At 34.9% G+C, this 27,617-nt stretch overlaps 1 protein-coding gene across 4 annotated transcripts in view; it reads right to left on the bottom strand.

Moving 5' to 3' along the window:
* Positions 1-27,617, bottom strand: part of FGF10 (fibroblast growth factor 10) — a 59,211-nt gene that overhangs the window by 5,852 nt on the left and 25,742 nt on the right. For all 4 annotated transcript variants that reach the window (XM_052670292.1, XM_052670294.1, XM_052670291.1 and 1 more), the window contains one exon: positions 602-705. In XM_052670292.1, the coding sequence (XP_052526252.1) occupies positions 602-705 (104 nt within the window). The remainder of the gene's footprint in view (positions 1-601; positions 706-27,617) is intronic.

The following is a 27,617-nucleotide window of genomic DNA, read 5'->3' as shown; positions in this document are numbered from 1 at the left end:
ATAGGTCATATTGCTTCCTGCTAAAAATATTTGGGTAGTAATTTTTTTTTTCCTAATGGAAAGACCAGTTAACCCAGACTTACATAAATGTAAATTTATGGACAATTTTCAAATGATAGCCAAATTCTTCTCAGTCAAAATTTGTCTCCTTGTGCTGTCTACAAATTTGCATATCAATTGGGATAGTCAATCTATAGCTGGCTGCTCTAGAAATTTTCTCAGCATTCATAGTTAGACAATCTGGTTAGACATCAGCTGAAGTTTTACAAGATTTTGGGTACAAGTTATCATTTCAGAATAATACAGTCTAATAAATGCGGTACTACAAGTACTACAGAAAAACAAGGAAATCTAATCTTAATGATTACATTTTGTAGATCCTTCTCAATCAGCTATTAGTTAGTAAGAAATGTGACTGAAGCAGTGCTCACAATAAATGCCTGGAACTCGGAGCATATGGATGTGATACTGCCAGAGGATGAAATTTTGATGAAGGGCTTTATTTAGAAGTAATACATGGGCAAGTAGGGTTTTCAGTAGATAACAGGGAGAGGAATGATGACTACTGCCATCTGTTGAGAAGGTAAAAGAAAGTACTTACGGAGCCGTAGACTTTTCCTTTTTTGTTCATAGCTAAATAATAGTTGCTTTTGATGGACTTAACTGCCACAACTCCAATTTCTACAGATGTTATCTCCAATATGCCTAAAAATAGAAATTAAAATATTTAATTGCTTCATTAAAGGATTTTCTCACTACAGAAAAACAGCAAAAAAATTGAACAATATTCCACCTCTAGTATTCAGCACCAACTGACCAATAGACTTCAGCAATAGTCTTTTCCAAACCACTGCAAAAACATACACAAATATTGTTTCAATTAACATGTTTCCTTTGCTAACCCCGCATTTTAAATCCCATAAATACTGAAACAGCTCCATTCTTCTTAGCATAGATTTTCCTAAGATTTATCAGAAGAGACATCTGAACCACAGCATTAAATTAAATCTATAGCATATGTCAATAGAATGTTAGATTTATCCCAATCTACAAAACCAGTGGTAAACTATTTATTCCTTGTAGGACATTTAGATAAACTAAATCTCTTTGCTATGTTGAGCTGATAAATTCATTTTTTGGCAAGCGTGTTGACATCTTGGGATATAGTAAGACTAACCCTAATGGCCACATTATCTTCTTTGCCTTTCAGATATCAGAAACATTTTACTCTGTTTGTAATAAATATGATTAAGCCTTGTTTCTTTAAAACAAACTATTTCTGGGATACTGGATGGCTCAAGGGGCCAGTGATGGGAGACAGAGTTTTTCATCTCTGTATTTTCTGTCTGTATTTTCTGCATACTGAGTTGGGACCGGTAGAAGATAGTAGCACTTAGATAGTGAGTGACTTCAGAAGTTTGTTTTCAGCTATTATTAAAGCAATTGGATAGCTACATTGTTTTAGCACATATACTTTCACATAGAACAAATACAGGTCCAACCATGTTTGGGTTTTTTCTTCAGGTAGCATTGAGGCTCCAGAGTTTCTACTGATGTTGAACTACTAATAGTCAAAATACAAGACCATTTAACTCAGTGCTCACAAAGGGGCTACCACTGGGGAAACTGCAAGAAGTGCAAAAGTAATGAGAAATCTTAGAGGAAAATATCCTATATGGAGCCAACAAAGAGTATTGGGTCACCTGAAACAACATTGATGAGTTAGCTCACTTAAAAAAATGAACCTGCAACAATTTCCTCCTAACTATGTCCACTGCATTTTATCTGAAAGAACTAGAAAATTCATGTTTTTTCATTTACTTAAAAATTCCTTATGCCAACAACACATCAACAGTATAGCTGGCTATTCAGTGCTTTTATCAGGAAATGCCCTGAAAACTATGCTGCTTACGCACTGTGAAAGCATGTGGACTTTAGTACGCAGCAAAAACTCTTTCACTGTTTTTTTTTTTTATTAAATGAGAAATCAGCATGAAAAATCAGCTCTTCTAAGGATAGAGTTTATACATATATACCAAAATGTCTTCACCTATGCTGTGATAGTGCTGAATATCCACTAACTTTCTTACAGTTATATGAGAACAGATCTGCACAAATCCCCTCTCAAGCTTGAAATTCAGGGGATTTGAACTAACAGTGAAGACACAGTTACACATGGCACTGCAATTCTGCTACCTGTGAGGGAGCAGGAAAAACATTTTCCAAACTCAGAGATATCCAATTCAGTAGCAGCAAAAGTCTCTCTGATATCTGAAACTGCCTCAGTACTGCCAAGTGGAAAAAGATATGGTCAGTTAGATAAATGAAAACTCTAAACAGAACTTCCATATGTTATTTCTGAGTAACGTTAGGTTGGAATTAGCACAAGGTCCTTAGATGAAAATAAGATGACTTTAGTGGAATAATCTAGAAAGATCCAGAAAATGTGCAGGTAGAGTCAGTTAAGATCCATATCCTACTTTTAAGGCTGACTTTACAGTTGCAAAGGAGCTCTATGAAGAGAAAATGAAGAGTTGCACTCTCTAATCTCAAGAAAGGTTGGGAGGACTCCTTAAGGTCTGGATAGCTAGCTCATGACAAACAGATCTCTGAGCCCATACTGGCCAAAGGCTATTTTGATTTTTCTACTTAATAATGTTATGCATTTTCACAACAATGAAAAAACAAAGTTTCTTTCTTGATTTTCTGCTAGAGAATTAATACAGACCAGCGGTCCTCAATACTTCTCTCCTGTTGGTTATCCCCTAAAGTAGTTGTGCTCTGAAGTCTCTAAAGCAGTGTTAAGTAGAACGCTTTAGGTTATGTGGGTGACAAGCCATTAAAGAGTAAGAAAGTGTGATACAACACTGTCTTCTTTTCATCTAAGTAAAATATTTTTAGGACTTTTCCATGCCAAAAAAAGATGAGAAGAATTTAGATTCTTAGTCAGAAGAATGTTAGTGCAGAAATTAATATCTGTGTGCCCAAACTGTCTCATCAGTAAAACTAGGCTGGTTCCATCTCTAACAACACTAGTAACAATAAAAAGAGAATCTGATAGCGGAAAAATGTGCCATTGTTATTTGTTATATGTTGAAATGGATTAAACTAAATTACAGTTCATCATATTATCCTTTAACAATCATACCATATTGGATTAACAGACTACTACACATATGAAACTTCTGAGAGCGGCTGGAGAAAAACAGTGTTTAAATATGAAACTTGTATTGAATTACTTAATTTTAACAATTTTGCACTTGAATAACAATGATATATTACTCTGCAATACAACACCCAATATAAAGTAACAGAAGTATTCACAGAATATATAAAAATATATTAATATGCTTCTGGTAAAGTTTGGTCACAATATCCTATGCTATTACATCTTCAATGAGGCAGCCAAAAGAAAGTCATGAGCAATCTTATGACATTAAAATTATAAAGCACAGTAACTGACTTGTTTCCACCACATTATGCTATTAACTGCAGCTAAATGTAGCTGAATTCTTCAGAACTACTATCAATTTGTTCTCATAACTACTGATCCGGGATATATTCTCACTATATTTTGTGTATTTGGAAGTTAAAAAATGTTATGTGATTTTCTACTCTTGACCTTTTGCCTCTTGGGCAGCAGGGATCTTGCTTGGTATGTATCTACCTTGCTGCTAAGTGCGCATCCTGGAGAATTTATGGAGTTATGCACTCATTATAAGCATTCAATTATCTATTTTCTAAATTGGAAATTATTCAGCAACATTTACAGATTTTCATTGAGGAATTTCTTTCATGAGTTTCACAGAAATCTACTCAAGGCAATGGGAATCCTTTCATAGGTGTCAGTGATGTAGACACAAATTCCAGAGGTCAATATGAGAGCATCAACTCATCTGACACAGATCTCCACACAAAAGTGATAAGGAATTTCCAGAACGTTGAAACAGACTGGATTTAAATCAAGCCTCTTTGATGTAAGGGTGAAAATATGTATTTCATTATTCTTGAGTCATTATTAAATTCAACAGGAATGTGTAAAGAAAAGCAATTGAGACATACAGTATGAAGCATAAAACTGCAGTGTATTGACCATCTAATAAAACTGACTTTTCTGAGGGTGCACAATTTTCTATATTTTACTCATAGTTTCTGTGATAGTCATGTAGCATGACTAGGCTTCTATAGCACTGAAATAAAAAATATAGATAATTTCCATTGTCTTTCAAGAATAAACACTTTAAAGTTTAATATTCTTCACCTGCTACAGTTTGGAAGTAAGAATTTATATATAGTCATAGACAATGTAGCTGAAAGAATGCCATGGCAAGTGCAATCCTTGGCCTTAAATAGGAAAACTATTATTGATAGATGAATTGTCCTTAGACACTTCTGTAAAATTAGAGGTGATTTATCTACAGTATTCACATTGGAATGTTTTTCTGGTATCTGACATGATCTTTTGACGTGATCAATTTGAGTCCATTATTTCTCGTTTAAACAGTAAATTGGCAGGAAAAAAGATTTTTTTTTTTTTTCCTGACAGAAATCTTTTACACATTCAGAAGTTATCGCATCTACTTTTCTACCTACTATCTTCAGTATTCCAGGCTAGTCCAGTTTTTCCATGTGTTCCTTAAAGGTTTTAGATTTTCTAGACCTTTAAACATTCTGATTCATGTCCTCACAGCACAGCTGTAGTGCTCTTACTAATGTCTTACCGGTGTCGAAACAGGAAGAAATATTTCACATTTCCTGCAATGGATATATGCGTTTTCATACATTTATGCATATTTCTTTCTTCTTCACAGGAACATGATTCATCTCAATTTGTAATTTACCACTCTTAAATATTTGAAAGGAATGCAAACTTATCATATAATTGTGAATTTGTTTACTCCTAATTAAATTTCATACTCTGCATATGCTTCAGTTAAGTGGTCTTTTCTTTATTCTATCACTTTTCTAATACATTGTGCTTATTCAGACCTCCAAAATAGTTGCAAACTATTCCATATTTAATAGAATCAACAACATTTATGATGGTATTTTCAATTCTTTCATTTAAGTTGTTCATAAATTTTAGGTTCTTCAAAGAGAATCTTGAAGAACCTGATGGCCCTGTTCAGACCAACACTGAAAAAACTGTTAGCTTCTTATACTGGTTTTCTATATAAGACTTTCACCTAGATTTTACTGGCAGATCTTGTTTAAGAGGATAGCCTTAGAAACATTAATTTCAAAAATCTTTTGCAAATGTATGACGTCTAACACTTCTCTCTTAAAATGGAGATTTTAGCCCATCACTCATGAAAACCGAGTAGATTTGGTATGAGTATTAATTCATTTAGTTAATCATTTCTTAGGTACTTATAATTTAAAAACTACGTTTCCCATCCTTCTTCTCAGTAGAGGTCTTGTCTTCAGACCTTTTGTTTTTCTCATTATAAAGATAGCTGTTTTATGTTTAGTTCATCTTCAGTCATCTCAGAAGTCATTTTCCTTCTCATTTTCAGAATCAGTCTTTAGAAGCCTGGTCAAACCACTGAATAGAGAGTAAATTTTTTCAAGTAAAAACCAAGTAAATCACCCAAGTTAACTTGAACTTGCTGTTTTTGTATTCTAGCCTATGTCATTTCATATTTGGAATTCATGTTAGTTTTCTGTAAAGACAGAATCAGAAACAGTATTTCAAATACTAATACACTTTTTGTATCTGATTTTGTTCTCAGCATCATCAGATACTAAATTAATAAAGTAAATAATTTCTATTGAATAATTTCATTTGTAATGAGATTTGATAATGAGCAATAAAAAAAATATTATTTTCAGGGGGAAAAATCTAGTCGGTAGTTACTAATTTCTAGTTTCATGTTCTTTAGGAGTGTGGAAAGAAAAGTAGAATTACAAGTTAAAAAAAGAGGACAGAAAAACATTGTGGATTCCGTTATGGTTTTAAAACAGATAGTACACTATTATTTTACAGCCATTACTCTGTAAACTTTAACAATTGTAACTAATCCCCTTTGACCACATCCACTGTAAAAGCATGGCTTTCAATATCCAAACCATTTCCATCTCAACATAATTAGAAACATTTTAAATATCAAGAGATGTGCCCTGTAGCTATGCATGTGCTGTATTTACAGGTCCCAAGGGCTAGGAATACTCCCAGTGGAACCCAAATATATTTAACTTAAATAAACTGTATTTTTACGGTTTATAAAAGTGATCATTATATAAATGAGAAAGTAAAAGAAAGCTGTCTTGCTGCACACAGAGGGACTGTTTAAAACAAAACAAAACAACAACAACAAAAACAACTCTTTCATAATTCTGAACTCTAATTCAAAATTTCTTATGCTTTCATAAAAATGTCAGTGATATGAAGCAAAAAATTTACATAACATCCTACAACATCCTGAAATTATGTCAGGCAATTTCTTCATAGAATCATGGAATGGTTTGGGTTAGAAGGGACCTTTAGGACCATCTAGTTCTAGCCCCCTGCTGTAGGCAGGGACACCTCCCATTAGAGCCCCATCCAGTCTGGCCTGAAATGTTTCCAGGGAGAGGGCATTTGCAACCTCACTGGGCAACCTGTTCCGGTATCTCAAAACTCTCACAGTAAATAATTTCTTAATGATATCTAGTCTAAATCTACCCTCTTTTAGTTTAAAACCATTTTCCTTCATCCTATCGCTAACTACTCTTATAAAAAGTTGCTCCCCAGCTTTTCTGTAGGCCCCCTTCAGGTAATGGAAGTCTGCAATAAGGTTTTTCCTTTGTTAGAAAACAGTAAACTTGACATGGTACAAGATACATTATCGATACTCAATCACGCCATGTAATAAGAACCACATGATTCTGGGGCCAAATTGAACTTTGCAGTGCGAAGCAGTGGCCATTTTTCTTTGTCCTGTGTAAAGTAAGTTCCTAAAATGCACTATATGTTTGCCATGCCAGTTTTAAAGTAGAGGAAAAGAGATATCTTGCATCCTCGCCTGTTCAGAGTCTTGCCATCTCAGACAAGATGCCACATATATGGAAATCCACAGCCAGTCCCTCCTGTTCATTTTAGTTCTTGTGAATAAATATTGCAGATGAAGAGTGATTTCAGTTGGATGGTATGTGATGATAACTGAGAGTATCTGAAAGTTTTCCGTTTCCTAATGATGGCAAGAAACTTCTGGGCCTGTGAGGGCAGCTGCTGCTCTTGGCAGGTAACTGGCAACTAGAGAGAGGGAGACTTGGCAACACACCTCTAACCTGAGTTGTGAGATGTTTGGCTTGGTCTACATCCACAGATAGTCTCTGGGAGGGCTCTTTTGACTGATGGTGGCTTGGATCACACAAAGTAGGTGATAAAGCATCATGTTGAAGATTTCACTGTTCAAAAACCTGTTCTTAACAGGTGATTTGAAAACAGATTTTTTAAAGAAGTGAGAAGATTGATTGGATGAGGTCATACAAGAAAAGAGTGAAATGCTAAGGAATGAGAGGCTGCTGAGTCTGTTTCCTTCCTCTTCCACCATTTACATCTGTGGAGGGCATGTTGAAAACATCTCCAAATCAGAACACATTCCTATTTTTTATTTGTTTTGCTAAATAATTGTTGACTTCAGAAAGAAGAAGATTATGGAGCAGAAAATAAACCTATGAAAAATAAAATGGCATATACAAGGGCTGCCTTTGGAAGCACTTTCAATCAAGCAAAGTAGTTCCACTAAAATGTAATGTTCTGGATTTTGTGGCTGCATGTGAAGTATAGCTTCAGGTATAAATCTGCAACACAAAAGTTACAGACAGAAATCTGAAATAAGCAACAACTTGAACTACAACCTAAGCTTCAACTTAAAACCAAAATTTTATTTGAAGTTAAAATCAGTTTGGTGCTTTTTATTATTATTTAATATTTGTTGAGACCTCAACCCTTCCTTCTCTAAATCAGATGTTCAAACATTGAAATACCACAAAGAAAGTTTTTGATATGTCATAGTTAGATCAAATGTAGCCAAAATGTGAATGTCCCATGAGGTTTTTGACATCTGATGCATGTTGATAAGCCTGAGATAAATGTCCAAACTTCTGAAAGACTGTGGGAACAGGACTTCAGAGCCCTCCTGCATGAGAACAGTATTGGCATAAATCACGAAACATCCATTGTGCACAAGGACCATAAAAAAGACTAATTATTAGAGCTCTTTATCAGATCCACAGAGGGATTAAAGGAAAATAATCTTCTCCTCCTTTCCTATCTACTCCTTTTATGAGTTTGATTCCAGAACAGAACAAGGACCACTCGACCAAAGCTGCTCTGTACACTTAAGTAAAGGGAAAGATGGAAACACTATCGTACATACGAAGAGAAAATCTTGACACAATAGTAAGATCTGTTAGCCAGCAAAAGAGGAGCTTAAATTTAGCTACTTCATGTAGCTGAATGTCAGGAAGCAATCCTGACATGCATGTGAAATACATTCTGACATGTAATTAAAAATGAATTCTATCCACTAGTTGGTGAAGAAATAGGCAGTTCTGAATACCAGCGCTTTCTCTACTAGATGTCAAAAGTCAGATGTGAAACTTAACCAAAGTGAATGCAAGAGAACACATCTATGCTTTCATTTGAGCTCAGATTAGTTTTTAGGGACACCTTGTCCCTCACTTTCATCACTCATGTGCAATCATGTCATTTCTCCACAGTACTGCTGGAGTTATTTAAAGAGAGAGAAGATGACAAAGGCTCTTTCTTCCTTCTTTAAATTTAATTTATGCTATGGAGATGGAGTGGCTATAAAGCCAAACATATGTATCTATACCAATCATAGTTTAGTTTTCTTGAGCTACATGCTTTGAGCCAAGACAAGAATAGGTACTGCTAGCTCTATGAATGTTGATGGAAAATGTAAGAATCTGAAGACTTCAGGCTGCCAAATGTCAGAGTTAATTGTCTGAACTGTTTCTGGGATAGAGGAGTTACAACTGATAACTCAAACTGACCAAGTTATTGTAGTAATTCACAGACCAAGAGAAAAAAAAGAGGAAAACAGAACACCCCAAACTGATATATATGGTTAGATGCATTGTTGTGCTTACCTGGTTTGTTAGCTCTGTTGACAGAGGCAAGTTAAGGATTTCCAGCCCTCCCTTCCCCCTAATATTTTTCTCTGCCTCTGCGCTGAAGTTCACCAACCCTCCAAATATAACTGTGGAGAAGCACTGTAAACAAAATCATTGGAATGGTCTGGCTTGGAAATAAGCTTTCAATATGAAACAAACCAACCATAAGGAATAAACAATCCAAGTTCTTGCAGTCATTCCTGTTTTCTAGACCTCCTATTGCTTTCTTTCTGGTCTCTTTCCAACAGCTAATTTTTTTTAAAGTGAGGTGCCCAAGACTGGACCAGTATTCTGATTAAGGTCTGATGGGTACTGAATAGAGCAGAAAGATTACTTCATGTCTTTATAAGGAAACTTGGATACCAATCCAAATCCTAATCGAAACTTGGCAGACTGTTTATGTCTCCATTTAGTAGACAGGACCAGGCACTCAGGAGTTCTTCCAAGACTCAAATTTTTATGTCTCCATCAAAATACATAAGATGGTGCAAATCTTCTAAGATACCAATACTGCTCAATACATTTCCTCAAAGGTGTATGGAGCTGCTCATTTGTAACCTATGTGGAATCCCATTTTATCTTTCACATTCATGAATATTATATTCACCTCCTGCATTTTACCATTTGTACTAATTTCAATTTCAATAAGAGAGCGAATTGGAAGAAACTTTCCATTTATTGCCCAGCCTAACACACAAGGAAAGGATAAGATACAGCCAATGTCATGGTGAATGAAACATTCAAAATGAATGGTTATTGACTAGAGAAATAATTCTCCTTCAGTTACAGTCTCAAGAAAGGCAGGTCTTTACTTCTCAGGCAGTCAGCTAATGCTCAGCTATAAGCTCTTAGCAAACACACTATATTAAAACTTTGGGCACAAATTATATATAATGGGGCACTTAAGCACTAGCAGATAAGAGCAGATGGAAATGAGCCTGGGTGCTAATGAAGTCAGATAAATAAAAGGTATTCCAATGAGATGTTGTATCTGTGCTGTATGATGTATGAAACAGTGTGCTGCAGGTGGCCTCTGATGCTCTTCTCTCAACAGTCTTTATCCAAGAGACAGGTCTTTTGCCTCCTACTGAGACTGTTTTAGCTATTCTAGTCAAGAGGGCTGAGCAGCGCATGATGAACATGAAAGAACAATGAGAGAACATTTCTCTCATTATTTTTAATTATTATTTTAATAGAATTATTTAGGAATCTTATAATAAAGAATTATTTTTAATTTGTTGTGATAGATCTCAACTCAACTCCTTGTTATACAGTACAGTGAGATTGGAAAATATCTCTCAATTGCTATTCTCAAATACTTATCTTCTTGTGTAAGGTGGGAGACAAAGAGAAACTTACTGCATAACCGTAGCACCAAAGCTGGGAATTTACACTGCACTGCCAGAAGGTAGGATCCTCTTCTAAAGCTGTATGAACAAAATGACCTAAATTTGGGGTAAAATGGAAAATCATGAAGTTCTAAAGGCTCCTTTTCATGGGACTTATGGCTAGGTACAGATTCTAGTGCTATCCTGCTACTACTGTATTTCTACATAAAGATCTTGCCAAATGCATTAATTCGCCACATCAATTAGTTGTTGGTTCTAATGCTTTATGTGTGTTTTTGTTCCTCACAGGAAAAAAGATACTTCGTATATGGGATCTGTTTGTTTATAATGTAAGACAACCCCTGGACAGCGATAGTGATCACTATTTTTCACGTAATTATCTTAGGTGGCAGTTACTCGTAAATATTTTCAGTAGTGTTCATCTACAATGTCATAAATTATCCCAATATAGCTTGGTCACAACAGCAACATTTTTTTAAAAAGAAACATCATAATGATTGAGGGAACAGAATGAAGATTTTGGAAGAATAGATTGGGGCAGCTGTACGGAAAGGGTTATTAGAATCAGTTATCAGTAAATGACTGCAAACAGCATTTCATATTAGTCCTTTACAGCTTTTTTCTTCTCCAAATTATTTTATTGTCTGCTCTGGATGTGACAAAATGAAAGATAGGTCTTTGCTCCTAATACTCGTTTTCATATAATTTGGGTCTATAATTTAACATTGTCAAAGACTATGAGAAGCTCGTAACTCTGGAGAATCCGTTGCCAATGAACTACTGTCTTCAGTTTTTCAGACGAGATATTTACTGAAAAAAATAATATCAGCATGGATAATCTTGGAGTAAATAAAGAGACTGTGAATGGACTGAGAAATTCATTGCAAGTTGTTAATGCAGAAGAAGATGTTAAGGCTGATAGTATATTAGCTTAAAAGAACTACTTACATAGATGACCTTGTATCATGATTTCATTGCTTTGCCTATTTATTTTTTGTTTTCTTTGATACAAATAATTCTTAATTCATCCTAAATTACATACAATGAGAAAGGTACCATTCAGTAACTGCAAGTATTATTCTTGTTATGTTATCAGCTTCTTATTTTTAATGTTAGATTTTATACTTTGTCTTACATATCCCATATAATTTCATTCAACCATCAATGGTATGCTGAAACACTAAAACAAGCAATAAGGTCTGTACTCTTGCACACAGATATAAACTCTTGCCTGCTATAGTACAAGCACCTGATATACGTCTTTCACAGTGTTTTCATCTTTAATACTTGACTGTCTTCTAACCTAGCTGGACTTGGTATCTTCAGTCTTCTAGTACAAACAATTTTTTTTAACTCCTGATGAGCAGTGATAAGTGCTGTCTTCTTAAACATTCATTCAACACCTCATCAAAAAGCAGAATGACAAAATCATCAGTCTTACACAGAAACTTAAAAGGCTGATCTGCAGGGCACAATCACTTCGCACTCTTCTGCTTTCATTATCTTCAAGTCTCTTTCTATTTTGTTTCCCATCTTGCCCACTGACATCTTCAGATAACAGCTAACAAGCATGTTTTGCACACAGGATTATCTGATCTAATTGCACGTGTGGCCTGTGTCGCTGGAATCTTCTTGTTTCTCTCTTTTATTGAAACACACCAGAATCCTGTGCAATTGTGAGTATACAAAGCTATGCTTGGTACAGTTAGTGGACAATGGGATACGTAATGTCTCGTACATTCTTTCCACATTTTCTATTCAGCCTACAGTGTTTAAATTGAGTCTTCTGCTCATTGGGTTTTAACAGCACAAAATCCCATTCAACTCACTGGCATCTATCTAACCCTCAGCTGACATTAAGTGGGATTTTTCCTGCAATTTCAGCAGAATCCTTGCTAGGGAATATGTGAAGTTAAGGCAAGCAAACTGCTGGCACTCCCCTCTATGCACTTGTATGCCAGATTCAGATGTAACTTTAGTTATGCTACTGCCTAACACTGCAAAGAGCTCCTGGACCCTCGATCATTTAATTAAAATTGTCTGATAGTCATACTTACACCTTCTAGAATGGACTGGTGTATCTGTGAAAGTGCCTGGGACATATTTACTCTGACTATTACCTCTAAAGACTTTAGGCAAACCTTCTGATATATTAGTAAGTTTGTTCAGTTCTGAGTGTCTGACGTTGTGAAGACTGTGTCACATCCCACCAGTGTGCTGCTTCTGCTGCCAAGGTTGTGTACGCCTCCTCTTGCAGGGCCCAACATGAGAATGCATAAAGTCAAAGCAACCAAACCAGAGCAAAATTTTCTATGCACACCCTTATTAATGGGGCAACTATATTCCCTAGAAGGCATCATCTCTTTTATGTACATGCTGTGGAGCTGATCTATAGGTAGCAATAAACAAAGAAGTAGTGGGTTAAAAATAGAGAACATAAGAAATCACTTTTTTCAGAAAAGTCACACTTAAAGTTTTTTGCATTGTTTGTCCTCAACTGGGAGCAAATGCAGAGATATTACAGGATTTCAGCTGACAAGGCAGTAAAATACCAGATAAAATTAAACATAGATGGGTTTTGTAAAGTGCACATAGGGAAGAGTGATGTTGATTTCATAAAAATGAAACGTTATAGCTTATGGCTCAACTACCACTCCTCAGTCATATAACAAATAGTAGAAACGAAAATTTAGGAAAGTACAGAAAAGGAATAAGGAATTTTTAGGAAATAGAAAATATGAAGTGTTTTAATCTGTCTGTGCTTCCATGTTGAACATGCAGGCTGCCTAGTCTCTCATCTCATAAAAGAGAGAATAATAGTAGCGAATCTACACAAAAGAGGGACATGCATGGTCAGAAATAAGAATAAGCCTGAGAAATGACTGAAATTTAGGCTTTTAAGGGTGTAGCAGAAATTAATTGAGCAATGGAATTGTGGGCAACTTTGAGAAGGTGAAGAAAGGAAAACTATGATGTCTCTCAAATGAAATTATTGGCTAGATGCTGGAAACAAAATAATTTATTTTTTCACATTCTGCTTGTTAGATAAAAGCAGACATTGGTGGGATGTCAATATACATGGAGAGCAATTCAAACAATTAACTAAAGAAATATAGTTCTAGGACATGAATACCAACATTAGTGTCTGAACTGAATACTAATAGATACTGGAAAAGCATAATAGGCAGTTGTCATTGTATGAGCTCTTCTTTTTGGGCTTCTGTCACTGCTACGCCAAAAGCAGGAAATCAGACTGACCTTTAGTCTGAAACGGTGAGTTTGCCTTTTAGTTTATACATATACATCCTCTCATATAGGGAAAAGGAAAGAAGTGGAGAAGCAGCCAACACAAATTTGTCAAGAGCAAATTCTGTCAAATAAATTTCATTTTATGACAGTGTAACTGCTCCTATCTTGAAAAGAGCTAATTAGTTAGGCTTTTGACCCTATCACATTACATTATCTCAAATGCACTAAGTACACATAAAACTGTATTTTAAGTGCGATGAAAATCAAGCTAGAAAAGTTTATTAAAAGAATAACTGTCAATGATTCACTGCCAGAGAGAATGAGATATTGAAGAAATACAAATGCAGGGTGGAAAAAAAAAGATTTTGCAGAAAAATCTCTGTGTGGCTATTTGTCCACAGTCTGGACTTGAGTGAACAGCATGAAAAACAAGCATCTCCCTGAAACATCTGAGCATGGGTAGAGGGAGTAAAACAAAAGAAAATCTTTCTATTGCATGCAGCACTTGGAATGTATAAACTGGGCTCTGTGCTCATTTCAAGATGTGTCTAAAGGTGGACAGCTAGCATTGTGACATGTTGAAAAGGAAAGTGAAATAAATTAATCTTGTTTATCTTAAGAAGAAGAGATTTGAAAGAGTAAGCATATGAGTAACTTCCAAGTACCTAAAAGAGGAGAGGAATACTCCATCGAAGAGGAGAAGAAACAGTGGGCTCAACAAGACAGAAAACTAAGAGTTGGTATTAAGGAAAAATTTTAATAAGGGTGGTGAAATTTCTCTATATTCTTTGCAGATGCTTTGGAGTGTGTGATGTCTTCCAGAACAGATGTTTTTACCTACAAGTAGTCAATGAAATGTTGCACTTGTTACACAGCGTTCTGTATAGTATTTGCTTAGCATGTCCAGCACTTTCAGAAATGCACAGAATTATAACGTTCATGGTGCACATGTGACCTCCTGAAATATTCAACACTTTTGGCTACTGAGAAGCCAGTCGGAACTGGTAAATCTTATTGAACTTGGGGTTCAGAATCCAAAAGCTTGACTCCCAGCTACAAGAGTTAGATATCTATGGGACTTCTTTCAAAAATTAGGTTTACAGACAGTAAGTGTTCTAATAACTAAGGCACAAATTTCACAGAAACACTTCTGTAAATATTATTTTCAATGTCCTTTTTCCCCTGCCTACCTCCGATAAATTATTCTCATTTTATTCACCATTTCTAGGGCCTCTTTTTCTCCTTAAATCCACACTGTAATCCTCTCCTCTCTCCTTATGGAAGTCACAAAAACAACAACAACAAAAATTTTTTTATAAATCAGCTTCATACAAAAAGAGTAAGCTGAAATATTTGACTGAGAATCACAGTAGCTGCCTTTAAACTGTCAGTCTATTTATTTACTTTATTTATTATGCTGCTTGAAATCTGCATGCGCCAAGACCACGCTCTGGGAGATCCTTGCTGTGTATAAAATAACACAACAATCAAAAGTTACAAGGCACTACTAAATCTATTGTCATCCAACTGCACAATTCTAACTCACTCTAACTCTCTTCCATGCTGCTACAAAGAAATTGGGCTGCCTGATCCCACTCTGTGCCTCCAATGACATTGTCAGCTGCCTACAAAAAAGTGCAAGCCCCCAGGGAAAGCAGACAATAACAAAACTAGAAGAAAATTATTTTTTGTATCGAGGTATAAACTATATTGCATATTTTGATATATTTATATGATTTGCAATTACTCTACAAATATTCCCTTCTTTATGACAGCAGAGAAACATCACTGTGATACTGACACTATTTGCAAGTGATCTGTAATTTCCATATCACGTATGTTTTGTATATACACTGAGCTGTAGCTGGTGTCCCATAAAATTTTGAATAAATCAGAGAATAAATATTCCAGTTTAGCAAAACAACTTCTTAGTTCTCTATTATCTGGTGCAAGTTCTGTCAAGTTTTTGAAAGAATCTCAAAGATATTGATGCTGCTGCTGCAGATATCAGCTGGCAAAACCTGGTACTCACTGCTGTCAGCAGTCATCCAGGCCCTGTTTTTGACCACCCCCATGGTAATGAAATTTTTACTAATGACCAATCTGAACTTCACCTGGTACAGCTTTGTGCTCTTCCCATTCTCCCATCATAGACCTTTCTTCTTCAAGAAATCTGGATTAATACTTAGAAATAGGTGGACTAAAACAAATGACTAATGGATTTATTATACTCAGCGACGTTTTATTACTCAGGCCTCATAAAATAGTCCTGATCTGTGTGTGTTAAAAAAGACTATTTCTATTTACTTTTAATAGACATAGTGCTGAATGACATGTTCCCATTTTGTACATAATACTGTAAATAATACAATATTCCTGAAAACCTGTGACTCTTATTCCAGTATCATTAAGTACCAGAGATCAGGTTTAGAAGCAGTAACTTATGTTCAATCAGGAGGTTGTTTTGCAGAATAACAGCAGATTGAAATAGAACTTGAATATCTGAGTTCCAGTTCAGAATTTCATCCAGTAAAGCCACAATGTTTACACAGAGTAAACTGCTCTACTTATCTTAACTGTTTTACGTATCAGGTGATTCCACTGTTGTGTGTCATAGAAAAGATTTCTAGATGTCTTTTTGATTCATATTACAATTTAAGATGGGAAAATCTCTTGATCTCCCTGCTCAGAACAGGGCCATGTTCCAAGATTCGTTAAGTTGCTCTATTTCTCCTCTGTGGTATTTTTATGATCTCTCATGTGTGGAAAAGAGCTATGCAAGCTTCTATCACTGAGGATCCTTAGTTTCCATCAAAAATCTCTTCCAAAATTGGATCTGCCATATGCAAAGTGAAACCTCAGTGGATGTCACTGGGGTGGAACTGGCATTAGATTCAAACCTGGACCTAATTCCACTGTAAATTAATTAAAAACCTTAAGCTTTGAGAAGATCACTGACTTTTGACAAGAAAGTGGCTAATGGGACACTGTAAAACACATGCAAGAAGACAGTGGCAGCTGATTCTGATTTCTCTTCCAACATGTGGATTATGTTACATTCACCCAAATACTCAGCTTTCATCTCAAAGAGTTGTGAAGGTGAATGCTTCTGAGGGTCTCATTCTCTAATTATGCCTGACTTAGAATTCACTTGACTTTGACTAACACACATAGGAAGTCAGGTTCTGTTAGCTGCTCCACCTTTCACCTTACCACACATCTGGGAAGTATTCAGATCAAGATCATAACCTTACATTCTGGCATTAGCTACCTAAAAAAAACCCATTAAAATATCACCAACAATTTGCCTTTGAATGGGAAAATTAGAAGCATACTTAAGATGTAAACAATGTAGTGGCACTAATATTGCTGGTAATGATTAAAGGCTGCTACTTTAACTATAATAGAGTAAACTAAAACTGACAGTCCTGGTGCATGCCCATTTTCAGTTAAAATAAGATAAGAAAATCCCAGTGGTATATTATATTCTGAAAGCTGGGAATATTTAGAGATGAGTATACTCAGAGAGGTATACAAATGAAAAACAGTACGTGTAAAGTACTGTAACAGATTTGTGGTTACAAACCAGAATTGGGAATAGGACCCAGATCTTCCAACTAATAAGTCTATTTCTTGAATAGAAGTAAAGACAACCTGTAGAAAGCTAATGGACCCGTGGATAACTTAGAGAGTATGCAGTAGAGTACAACATTTATTAGCCGATTCATTTCACATTAATTAGCCAATTTATTAGATTATCATTGCCATTATTATCATTTTGCTTCATGAAAACATACAGTCAAATACTGATACATATGGACTTTCAGGGGGAGAGCAGCTGGGGCATTCCACATATGGAATGGGGAGGTCTAACTTCCCTTTCTCTTTCTGTTTCCAACACCGTACTTAAAACCCAAAAGTAAAGTTGGGCTTCTGTTGTGAAGGTTTTGATCTTAGTCAAACTGGCAGATCTTTTTCATTCCTAGGATTACTTCTATTTTGAGATTACTCCTTTTTTTCTTTTCTTGTTTGTTTGATTGTTTGTTTTGTTATTTTAAAGAAATAATGCCTAGTATAAAATATCCAGAGACTGAGCAGAGGTCAACCAATGGAAGACAAAGCAAAAAAAAATCATTTAGAAATCAAGTACAATTTAATGAGAAATTCTGGCCAATTTTTGATACAAGCTATGGAAGGTAGTGGATGAATATTCTCCATATATTGATACATCTAAACCAAGACTCATCCCTTTCTTGGACAAAAGTGAGTTATGCTGAAAGTGCAAGTTACTATTCTCTCTTCAGTGGGAAATGCAACAGGCTGTGACATAAGCAGTGAGAGCAGATGTTATGGATCTTTCCATAAAAATAAGAACTCTAAAAAATATTGCATATTAGCAACTTGCTGTCTATTTTCCTGTTTTTTTTTTTCCCCCCAAAGCTGTATTTTCGGATTAGAGTTGTAGAAAATGAAATTTCCTTCCAGAAACAAGTACTTCCTACTGTATCAAATTTTCACATTAATAAGTAGAAAAACAGTTAGGCTCTCAAATTCTGGAGCTGTATATGCTGCTAAAGATGGTGAAATGAGATACAGCACAGGTTAACAAAAGCATCTGTCTTGAATGTTTAGTTTCTTGAGCCTTTGATGTGTTTCAAATATCAGTAGAGCCTTCTCCTCATCTTCCGCACTGCAGCGCAAGTTCAAAGAAAAACATATTATGAAAAGCTGAATTGTAAAGAAAGATTTGTAGTAGCTTTGAACTGCCACATAAAGTTTTGTATAACTTTATAAGATATGTTACAATATCTGAGCTAACATAAATAGTTTTGTTAGTTGTTGATAATTTATCTATAACAGGAAAAATAATTGCATGTGGAGGAAGTAAAGTATAGGTGGGGAATCATGGGTATACAGGATGTAAGCTAGCCATTGGATTTACTGTGAAAAATTCAATTTCTATATAAAATATAACAATTTTAGCAGAAGATCTTAAACAAACAAAAATTTATTTCAAGGGTTTGTTTGTTTTGTTTTGTTTTGTTTTGTTTTTTAAATTATTCTACCCCTGTGTTTGAATATCCCTGCTCCTCACAGAAGAGATATGCACAAGTCTGGTATGAAGGATCTACAAAGAGAAGGTAACACTGAAAAAGTGAGTGCTTATGTTAGTTAATAACTAGCAGATTTGTGTAGTCTTTGCTTCATTTTTAGTATTAAAATTTAGCATGTTTGCTCATTTAAGAGAAACAGAAATTGCATATAATCCTGCTGTCTTTACCCTTTAAGAGCTTCCTCTGTTCTCTGTGTGTTGCTTTTCCTGAAACTACAGGATGAATCAGCATTGTAAACTGACAAATCATTGTATCTACTATTACTTCTAGTTATGTAAGGCTGAAACAGTGAATACTGACTTGCACTTCAAATAACATTTGTTTCCTTCAAACAAACATTGGATTAATATGCAGATTTTTGAACATCTACAACAGTAAATTTCAAAGTAATACATGAGTATGATGTGTGGAAACAACATGTGAAGGTACATGTAAAACAGCATGTGAAGGTACTGGAAGTAGAGTCTGTATGGTGGCGAGGAAGCATGCAACACTGTATGTGCAACAAACCCTTCAATACATCCAAATCACTTGATATGACTACAGCACATTTAGAGCGGTATGTTTACTATATGTCTGATCAAACAAAAAAACCCTAGGTAAATAATATGTTCAATGTCATCGCATTGTTCAGACAAACTATTTCTTGTTTTATATTTCTACAGAGCTGAGAATAATTGAACTAATCACAGATTTCTAAGTGTCCAGCAGATGATGTATAGTTCAGCAGAGTGATTCTGCCCAGTGGCTTGACTGCTACTGGTCCTGAAGTCATCAGCTAACTTGAACACCTTTTAAAGCTATCTTGAACACTCTGCAGAAGAATGGTGAAGAAATACATCATATGATCTCAGAATAAGTATCACCCTTCCTATTTTTCCAATTTGGTGTTCTTAGACTTCGTGTTGTCTTTCCACTTGAATGCAACTAGAAAAACAAGTGACTTCTAGGTTCACTAACCAAATGGAACAGGCAGAGGCCATATCTCTACCTAACTTTGCACCTGAACATATCTACATTCATTTTATTCATTACATTAAAGTATGGGTATTTTTTTAAACTTGTATCTAATAGTGACGTGCTAGATAAGTATACATATTACTATAGATACAAGGTATGTAGCTAATTATGCATGAAATGAGGCACATGAATATTAGCTTCCGAAATACTATTTACAAAGGCTTCTTATATATATTGAATAATTAATGTGCACTTTATAGATGTATTCCTAAACTCAGAAATACACCTGACTGCATGGGAAATGCCTGGTATCATCAGAAACCAAATTACTGCATAACTATCAAGTACTTTCAAATTACTGTGAACATTCATAAAGTGCACTAGCTAGTACTAGCAGTTTTTATACAGACAAATTGTGTAGAAAAAGAAATGTTACAGGCTTATACATATAGACAAAATTATAGTGACCTCTTGTAAATAATTCATGTAATCCAAGGGCATAAGGTGAATTTGCTTCTCTTAAAATTTCACATATTTCAGCACATGCATGAGACAACAGTCATCCTCCCTTCTCATATTTCTACCCGCAAGACAGATGTCAATGTTGTCTAATGGATAGATCTGGTCTAAGCTATTTCCCATCTGGAGGCAGGCCAAACAAAAGAAATAACAGCTACAGCCAGAGAAGGATTTCATTTAGAAATTACTTTCTAAATGAGTGAGCTTTTCACTAATAATGAATATTCTTTCAGTTTAGCTGTGTTTAGTCAATACTTAGCAAATGAAATTTGTTTTTGTTGCTGTAAATGTAAATGTATCCACATCCACTTATCCCTACAGACACTAATATCTACTACTAATTATTTAATTTCATTAATATGTGCCTTAGCATTACTTTCCATACCAAATATATTTTCTGCCAGATGTCCCATAATCCTCTGGCATTTCCATAATCCTTTAAGAAGAAACATCATCAAGTGACATAAAAGAGAATAAATGATGAAAAAGAAAATTGATGGACAACAGTGCAGTGGGTGCTTCAGCACAAGACCGAAGTGTATTTGTGCAGTATGCAGACTGTAGATTATATCACAAATGCATCATCAAAAAAGGGACTCTTAATTAATACAGAAGAGATCACAATGAAACATTTGGCTCTCAATGCTGAAAAGTAGCTGTGAAACATAATAATGAAATGTAGTGTCTGAAAGGGAATGTACAAAATGGCTGGGCTATATTGTTTTTCTTCCTGTGAGCCATATTCAGGGCTGGCAAATGCAAGTGGTGGCAGCAGTTTTAGTAGAGGTGTGTCAGCTACAGTTGAGTCATATGTTTGCTTTCTGATTTCTCCCCATAAAATGCTTTCACTTTACAACATGGAAGTCTTGCCAGTGCTGGAATAATTGACTGCTCAGGTCCCTGAAAACATCATGAGTAATAAAAATCAAATGAATAATAACAATTAATGAATGTTGCAGAATTATTAGATATTTCACTACACAAGAGTATTTACAGTTCATTGTGAAACTTCCAAATCAGTATTATTTTCCTTTGTTTGTTGCAGAAATATTTTGTTTTTCCCTGTAGAGTAGGCAAGTGACATAAGCATAGTGTGACATTTAAGACTTGCCTAAATCTAATCAGTTTATTCTTGTAAAAACATTACTTCCATTAAAACTGATGCTAAGTTTCTTTCAGCCCTACTTTCTCCTCTCCTCTTGTAATAGTTTCCTCAGTGTCTACTGATTAACATTCAGCCTTGAAGTACTTACTGCACGTGCTGAGTAACTTTTCAAAGGTGGTTTTCAGATATCCTACTTTGCTCTGCGAGGTTTGGAGTTAAGCCTGACATCAGTAACAACAAGCAAATGCTGTTTTCCACTGGTGTAAGATAGGGACTCTGAGACCCAGCTCACCTTATGACAGCATCTTTTCCCTTCAGATGCAGACTGCTGAGCTGAGATGGGAGCAGTTGCTTCTTAGATATGACTTTATCAACAAGGAGATATGTGAGATTCAAAGGCCAGCAGGATGCTTGAACATCAGTGTCATGCACTGAGGATGTCTTTGATGAATAAACAGATATTTTGATTGCAACAGGTTACACAAAAATCTGGATATGATAGGTTTGAATTAGAAAAGTTTCTTAAGTAATAATTATAGACATTCTGGCAGCACTCCCTGTAATTTTAGTGCCAAGCATGACTTTCTACTGTATAATTGGAAAAATACGAATCTGTAGCATTAGATTTGCTTGAGTATTTTTGATTGAATGAAATCTCATATAGTTGGTTTGGTTTTTATTTAATAAAGATTATTTAATGGGAATGTTCAGCTTTATAACAACATAGTAAATCTGATAGTTAAATTCATTATAATAAGTGAAGTAGTACATTTGCTAATAAAGTTAGAGGTCAGCAACTTGGATGAAATATTTTGCATCAGAATTTTAACAGGGCAAATAACTTCTTATGACTCTCTCAGCTTACTCAGATAAGTAAGTCATCCATTACAAGTTAAAAAATGGTTGGGGTTTTGAAAGAAAGTCAAATTTTTAACAGGAAGGAAACTGATGATTAAAAACAAGGTGTCAGAAGACGAGTTCTACTACTTCTGAAAAATTAAAGGAAATGGTAACAAGAAACAATCAGTTCAGTATACTAACTGCGTACACTCCTTGGCTTAATAAATCAGTTCATACCAAATGCGAAGCATGTTTTGACAAATTACTTCTTATGCTTCCAACATAATGTCATTTAATGTAATTTAACTAACAAAACAATGTTAAATTGTTTTTTGAAATTTTAGTTACATGCTAATTTCTTTCCAAATGTTGCTTGACGAAAAGCCATATGTAAATAATTATCTTGTAAATAACTAACTTATCATCCACAATTTTCTAGCAAAAGCAAAAAGAAAAAAAAATTGAAGAATTGTTCATTAAGTCGTATAATTACACATAGAAATGTCTGCATATACTTTGTGGTTAGCAAAGGACAGTGTTAAACAATACCAAGCAGTAAGAATCAACAGAATAACTAAATGCAATAAATACAAAATGATTGTTTCAAATTGAATATTTTTGCTGGTTGCCTTCAATCATGCTAATACAAAGAGGAATAAGATAGCTGAGTTATTTATTATATGAAGCAAATTCATCATATCTGCAGCTCATAAACTGATAATTCTTGCTTAGATTTTTGTTGAAAGCACATGTCAAAAATCTCCTGTATTTCAGTTAAAAAATATGAATTCCAGCAAAATTTTAAAGAGGATCAGTTTTTACTTCTCTGCCTCTTAATCATTATTCATCTTATGTATTAATATAATTCAGGGGTTACTCTTCATCTTCCTGCTTTGATACACTGACAGAGAACTCTTATGTAGGTGAACAGTCACATAATTTTTAGATAATCTTATTTTTGGAAAACAATAATTGATATGCTATACAAACAGGAGGACACTGTGAAGAGACACAGCCTGTCCTTGTTTGTCATCTGTGTAAGTGAAACTGCAGACTTGGTCTCTTCATAAAATTGAGCCATGCAAATGCAAAGTGTGTTTCTATTCTTAGGATAAACACTAAGAAGCAAGAAAGAAAAACAAGAGAAAACAATTCCCTTTAAGTTCTAAATCTACTTAAGCTGAACTTAATATACATAGATAAAGTGTATATAATATACAAAGATGAAAATATAAAGATATTACACAAAGATGAAGAATTTCTATTTAGCTGTAGTGGTGCTTGGAGATCTCATTCAGTATCTATTGACTCATTTGCAAAGTTGTGCATCCATGCTTGTTCTTCAATTGACTCTCACCCCCAGAGTTTCCATTCTACACACATATTGTGAAAAGCAATGAATAGGACAAACAAGCACAAGTTAACATTGTGATTGTGTGATTTGATTAACTTGCAACAGCTTTTTGTGAGTGTTACTATCTACAAATGAAAAGCAGAGATTGGAAAGAATGGCATAATAACTTCAACAGATTTTTGAAAGTCTGAGAAAGGTGAGAAGAAGCAGACAAGAAATAGCAAGGGCAGCTATGAAAGATGAAGTAGTAATGATCAGTGAAGACTAACATGGCTAGCAGAGCCCAAGCAAAGCTTTCTGAAGAAAACAGTTTTCAGAATTCATGCTAACAGACTCTGTACAGTGAATCATAACTTCATGCTATTACCATTTCTTTGAGGAGGCAAAAATACTGCATAGATGAATTCTGGGCATAATAATACCTGCATGAGAAAAATGAGTTGGAAATTCTATGAGGGAAGATTGGTGGAAGATGAGAGAGAGCGATCACAGTGAGATCATCTCCAGATGTCAATAAGACCTAAATCTTTGAGGGCAACCATGTGTCCACTAGGGCCCTTTGAGACAAAACTGCATTCAGAATAAGATGCTGTCAAGGATAAGTTCAAAGTTATGCTGAAATTGCTATTTTTCAGGAGGGTGCATGCTTGTCTCAGAGGCAAAGTAAGAAACTGGATACTTTGTCATCCATCCCAAGCATACAGTAATTTTTATGGATCATTAAAGTTTGGAACATAGAATGGGAATCTTCTGGGATACTCTGAGAGAAAGGAATATAACAATCTCTGGCCTTTCCAAGCTTTTACCTAAGCTAAAACACATTTTGATTATTAGCTCTACTTATAATAAATATTCTGCCAGGACAACAACGTTAGAAGTTACCTTATCTGGAATTACATTTAAAACTGATTTGAAAACTTCCCTTTAAAATTTCAGGCAGGGAGTAGGACTTGGGAAATTAAAGTTAGCTGTATATTTGACAGATTTTCCTTCTTACAAAGGTTACAGCTGAGCAGGAACAAGTGTCTACTTTTAGCACTACATTTTAATAATACAGGGACAAAACTCTGTCTTATAAAATACTGGTTTTCACAAGAGAACTGAAACTCTTGCATTGAAATTAACTGCTGTTATCCTTCATCTGTGAACCAAAGTGCAGGGCAGTATATTTGAGTAACTTAAGAAATAAGGCATCTTTAATTTGACATTCAATAGTGTCTGGATTTTAAGTTCACTGTGGTTGGTGGAAACACTTTTACGAACTTCCCAACTCCCTTAATTGCGCATATCACAGTGAAGTCCATTTCTCTGCAACTCAAATTCAATTCTCAATCAGGATAAATACTACTTTATCACAATCTGAAAATATACACACACAACAGAGAATACTTCTGTAAAATAAAAAACACCGTAACTACATAGGAATTTATGTTGCTGATCAACTATATCTGTGCCAGATACAGTTAACATTGTTTTTTATCAATCTACTAGGAAGGATAGATTTTTATTCAAGAAAATGAGAACGATAATCTCTCTATCAACAGCACTCAGGAAACATAAGCAAAGAGGCATTTCCTATTTCACCATTTAAAGGGAAATATTTGAATACCAAAAACCCACAAAAATACTCTCAAGCCTTTCTCACTTACAAATGCTAGCAAGAACTTGTGCAACTGAGAAGAATAAGAGGATCAAATGCTCTTCTACTTGATGTAAAAGTGTTTCACTGAAATCAATAGAGTGATTTCTCTTGCACCTCACTGGGGCCTTAAGTTGATTTTTTTTGAGGGGTAGATATTATCTTTTATTAAGTTTATTGGATATTGAGTTGTTTCAATTTTGTGAGTGGTGTGATATGTAAAGTTATTGATGTTACTTAACAAAATAATCAAGTTTTCATTCTGGAGTTTTGCATTTGACTTTCAAATGCAGATACCCAGAGCTTCTGTCACTCACTGAACAATGCCAGTATTCCAAAAAGAACAAATGTCCCAAACATACTTTTCTTCATTATTTCTATCTGTTACTCAAAATTAAGAGGCTACTTAAAAATAAAGAAACGCACACACAAAAAGGAACCTCAGCAATTTCAACAAAGATAAATCAGCCTGGATATATGGCACCCAAGAATGTGGGTTAAATTGTTAGTTTCCATGCTGCTAGTGAAGTATTCTGTCAGCTAGGATTTGCTACACACCAAGAAGATCCATAGGAATGCCTCTGCCCATGAGTTTTATCCTGAGTAGTATTTTGTCAAAATGCATAAAACTGCATGACGTAAAATTAGTATGACACCAAGCACATGAAGACTGTGAAAGGTAGTTCAAGTGTTGCTTTAAAAATCCCATTCTCTTTCAGAAATCAGCAGTTTCTACTCTGGTGAAACGTAAACTATCCCTTCTGCCAATGAATTCAATAGCAAAACTGCTGCTGATTTGAGGGGGAAAAACAACACCATCTACCACTTTCTTAATGTAGCGTAATACAAAGAACAGATGCACAAAGTCCCCTGAGGATGTGATACTGACTTTTTTTCTGTCAGAAAACCAACATTTACCAACTTAGAAAAGAAAATGAAAGCAATATATTTTATTACTGATAAGGCATTGCACCACAGTGTCACAAGATAATTTTGACTTACGTGACAGAGAAAAGGGTTGGCTTGGATTTAAATGGGCGCTCTTTGGGGTGGCAAAAAGAAGATGAGTAAAAACTGTTTGAACAACAACAACAAAAAGTAACAAGTTGTTATTTTGAGGATTTTTCTTCTGAAAAAGGTGTACTGACTCATATGCAAGCATTAATGGCTGAAATTCTTGTTTACAATTAAAATGTGTTTTCTAATATACTATCATTACATTATTCAAGCAAATCCATTGTCAGGGCCCTTTTTTCATGTTTCATAAGTTCAATCTAATTCTTGGAGTTTGTACCAGGAAAGTCTTCCCATCCCTTTCATCCAACATGCATCCTTGTTCCTGAGCAGATTGCACTTACAGAATCTTCTTTTAAAGTAAACCTGTAATTACACAAGTGAAACTTTTTTTTTCCTAAATTGTAGCAAATTTCTCATTTTACAAACATGGCTTCTTCCCTCCTCTCTTTTCCTTCCAGTTCTCAAGGACATGAGTTAAAGATAACATTTGTGCTGTGACTGTGCTTTTGTAAGTGCTCATCCATTAACCTGCAAAGCAACCATTCCATTATGATCCTGTAAACTATTTCTTCACACAAAGAAAATATTTTAAAAAAACACCAACCAAATAGAAATAGGGAAAGAACAGCCTGGCATCCTTCAGGATGAATACTTTCAAAACCTGAGAACTACTTTCCATGAGAAAACTGAATTGGCATAATTTTACAGTAAAAGAGAGCTTATATGGATGCCTCCTGGCTTGCAAATAACATCCACAATTTAGGGTAAGCTATTTTTTTTTTTTTTCAAAAGCAACAGCAGAAAATTAATTTTGTTTTGCTTGCTACTTTACTAGGAAAAAGGAAGCTGAATTCACTAGATGCTGGCTATATATATATATATGTATATAAGTATAACATAATTATACTTAGTTTTAAAACCCAGCTTCAGTTTACTAGTGCTTGTGACTGTAAGGACAACTCGACTTGAGCCAAGATGAAAAGAATGGTGAATTACAACTGATTTGTTTTAGTGTACATGGTCCTACTAACTTGCTTTCTTTTTCATCTTTTTTCTCTTAACCAGTACCCACCAAAGAAAACCTGAATGGCATCATTTGAATGGTATGAAAGATAATGTTTAGGACTTTCATTTAGAGTTAAGACTTAACTCTTTCCTCCTGTTTTGTTTCTACTTCCATTAGAATAGTCATTTATGAAATAACAAAACATACTGAGATGTCAGATTAGGTCCACCTAGTAGAAAGTACACAGTCAGTACACATGTTACTTTAAGCTGCAAAAATAGCAAAATACTTTGAAAACAAACTTAGAAACAAAAATCCAAACTTATGCCAGATCATGCACAT

Source organism: Tympanuchus pallidicinctus, unplaced genomic scaffold, assembly GCF_026119805.1.
Source record: "Tympanuchus pallidicinctus isolate F22 unplaced genomic scaffold, pur_lepc_1.0 scaffold9, whole genome shotgun sequence".
NCBI classification, from domain to species: Eukaryota; Metazoa; Chordata; class Aves; order Galliformes; family Phasianidae; genus Tympanuchus; species Tympanuchus pallidicinctus.
Note: the sequence above shows the minus strand (reverse complement) of the source record. Positions and strands in the feature narration are given on the sequence as shown.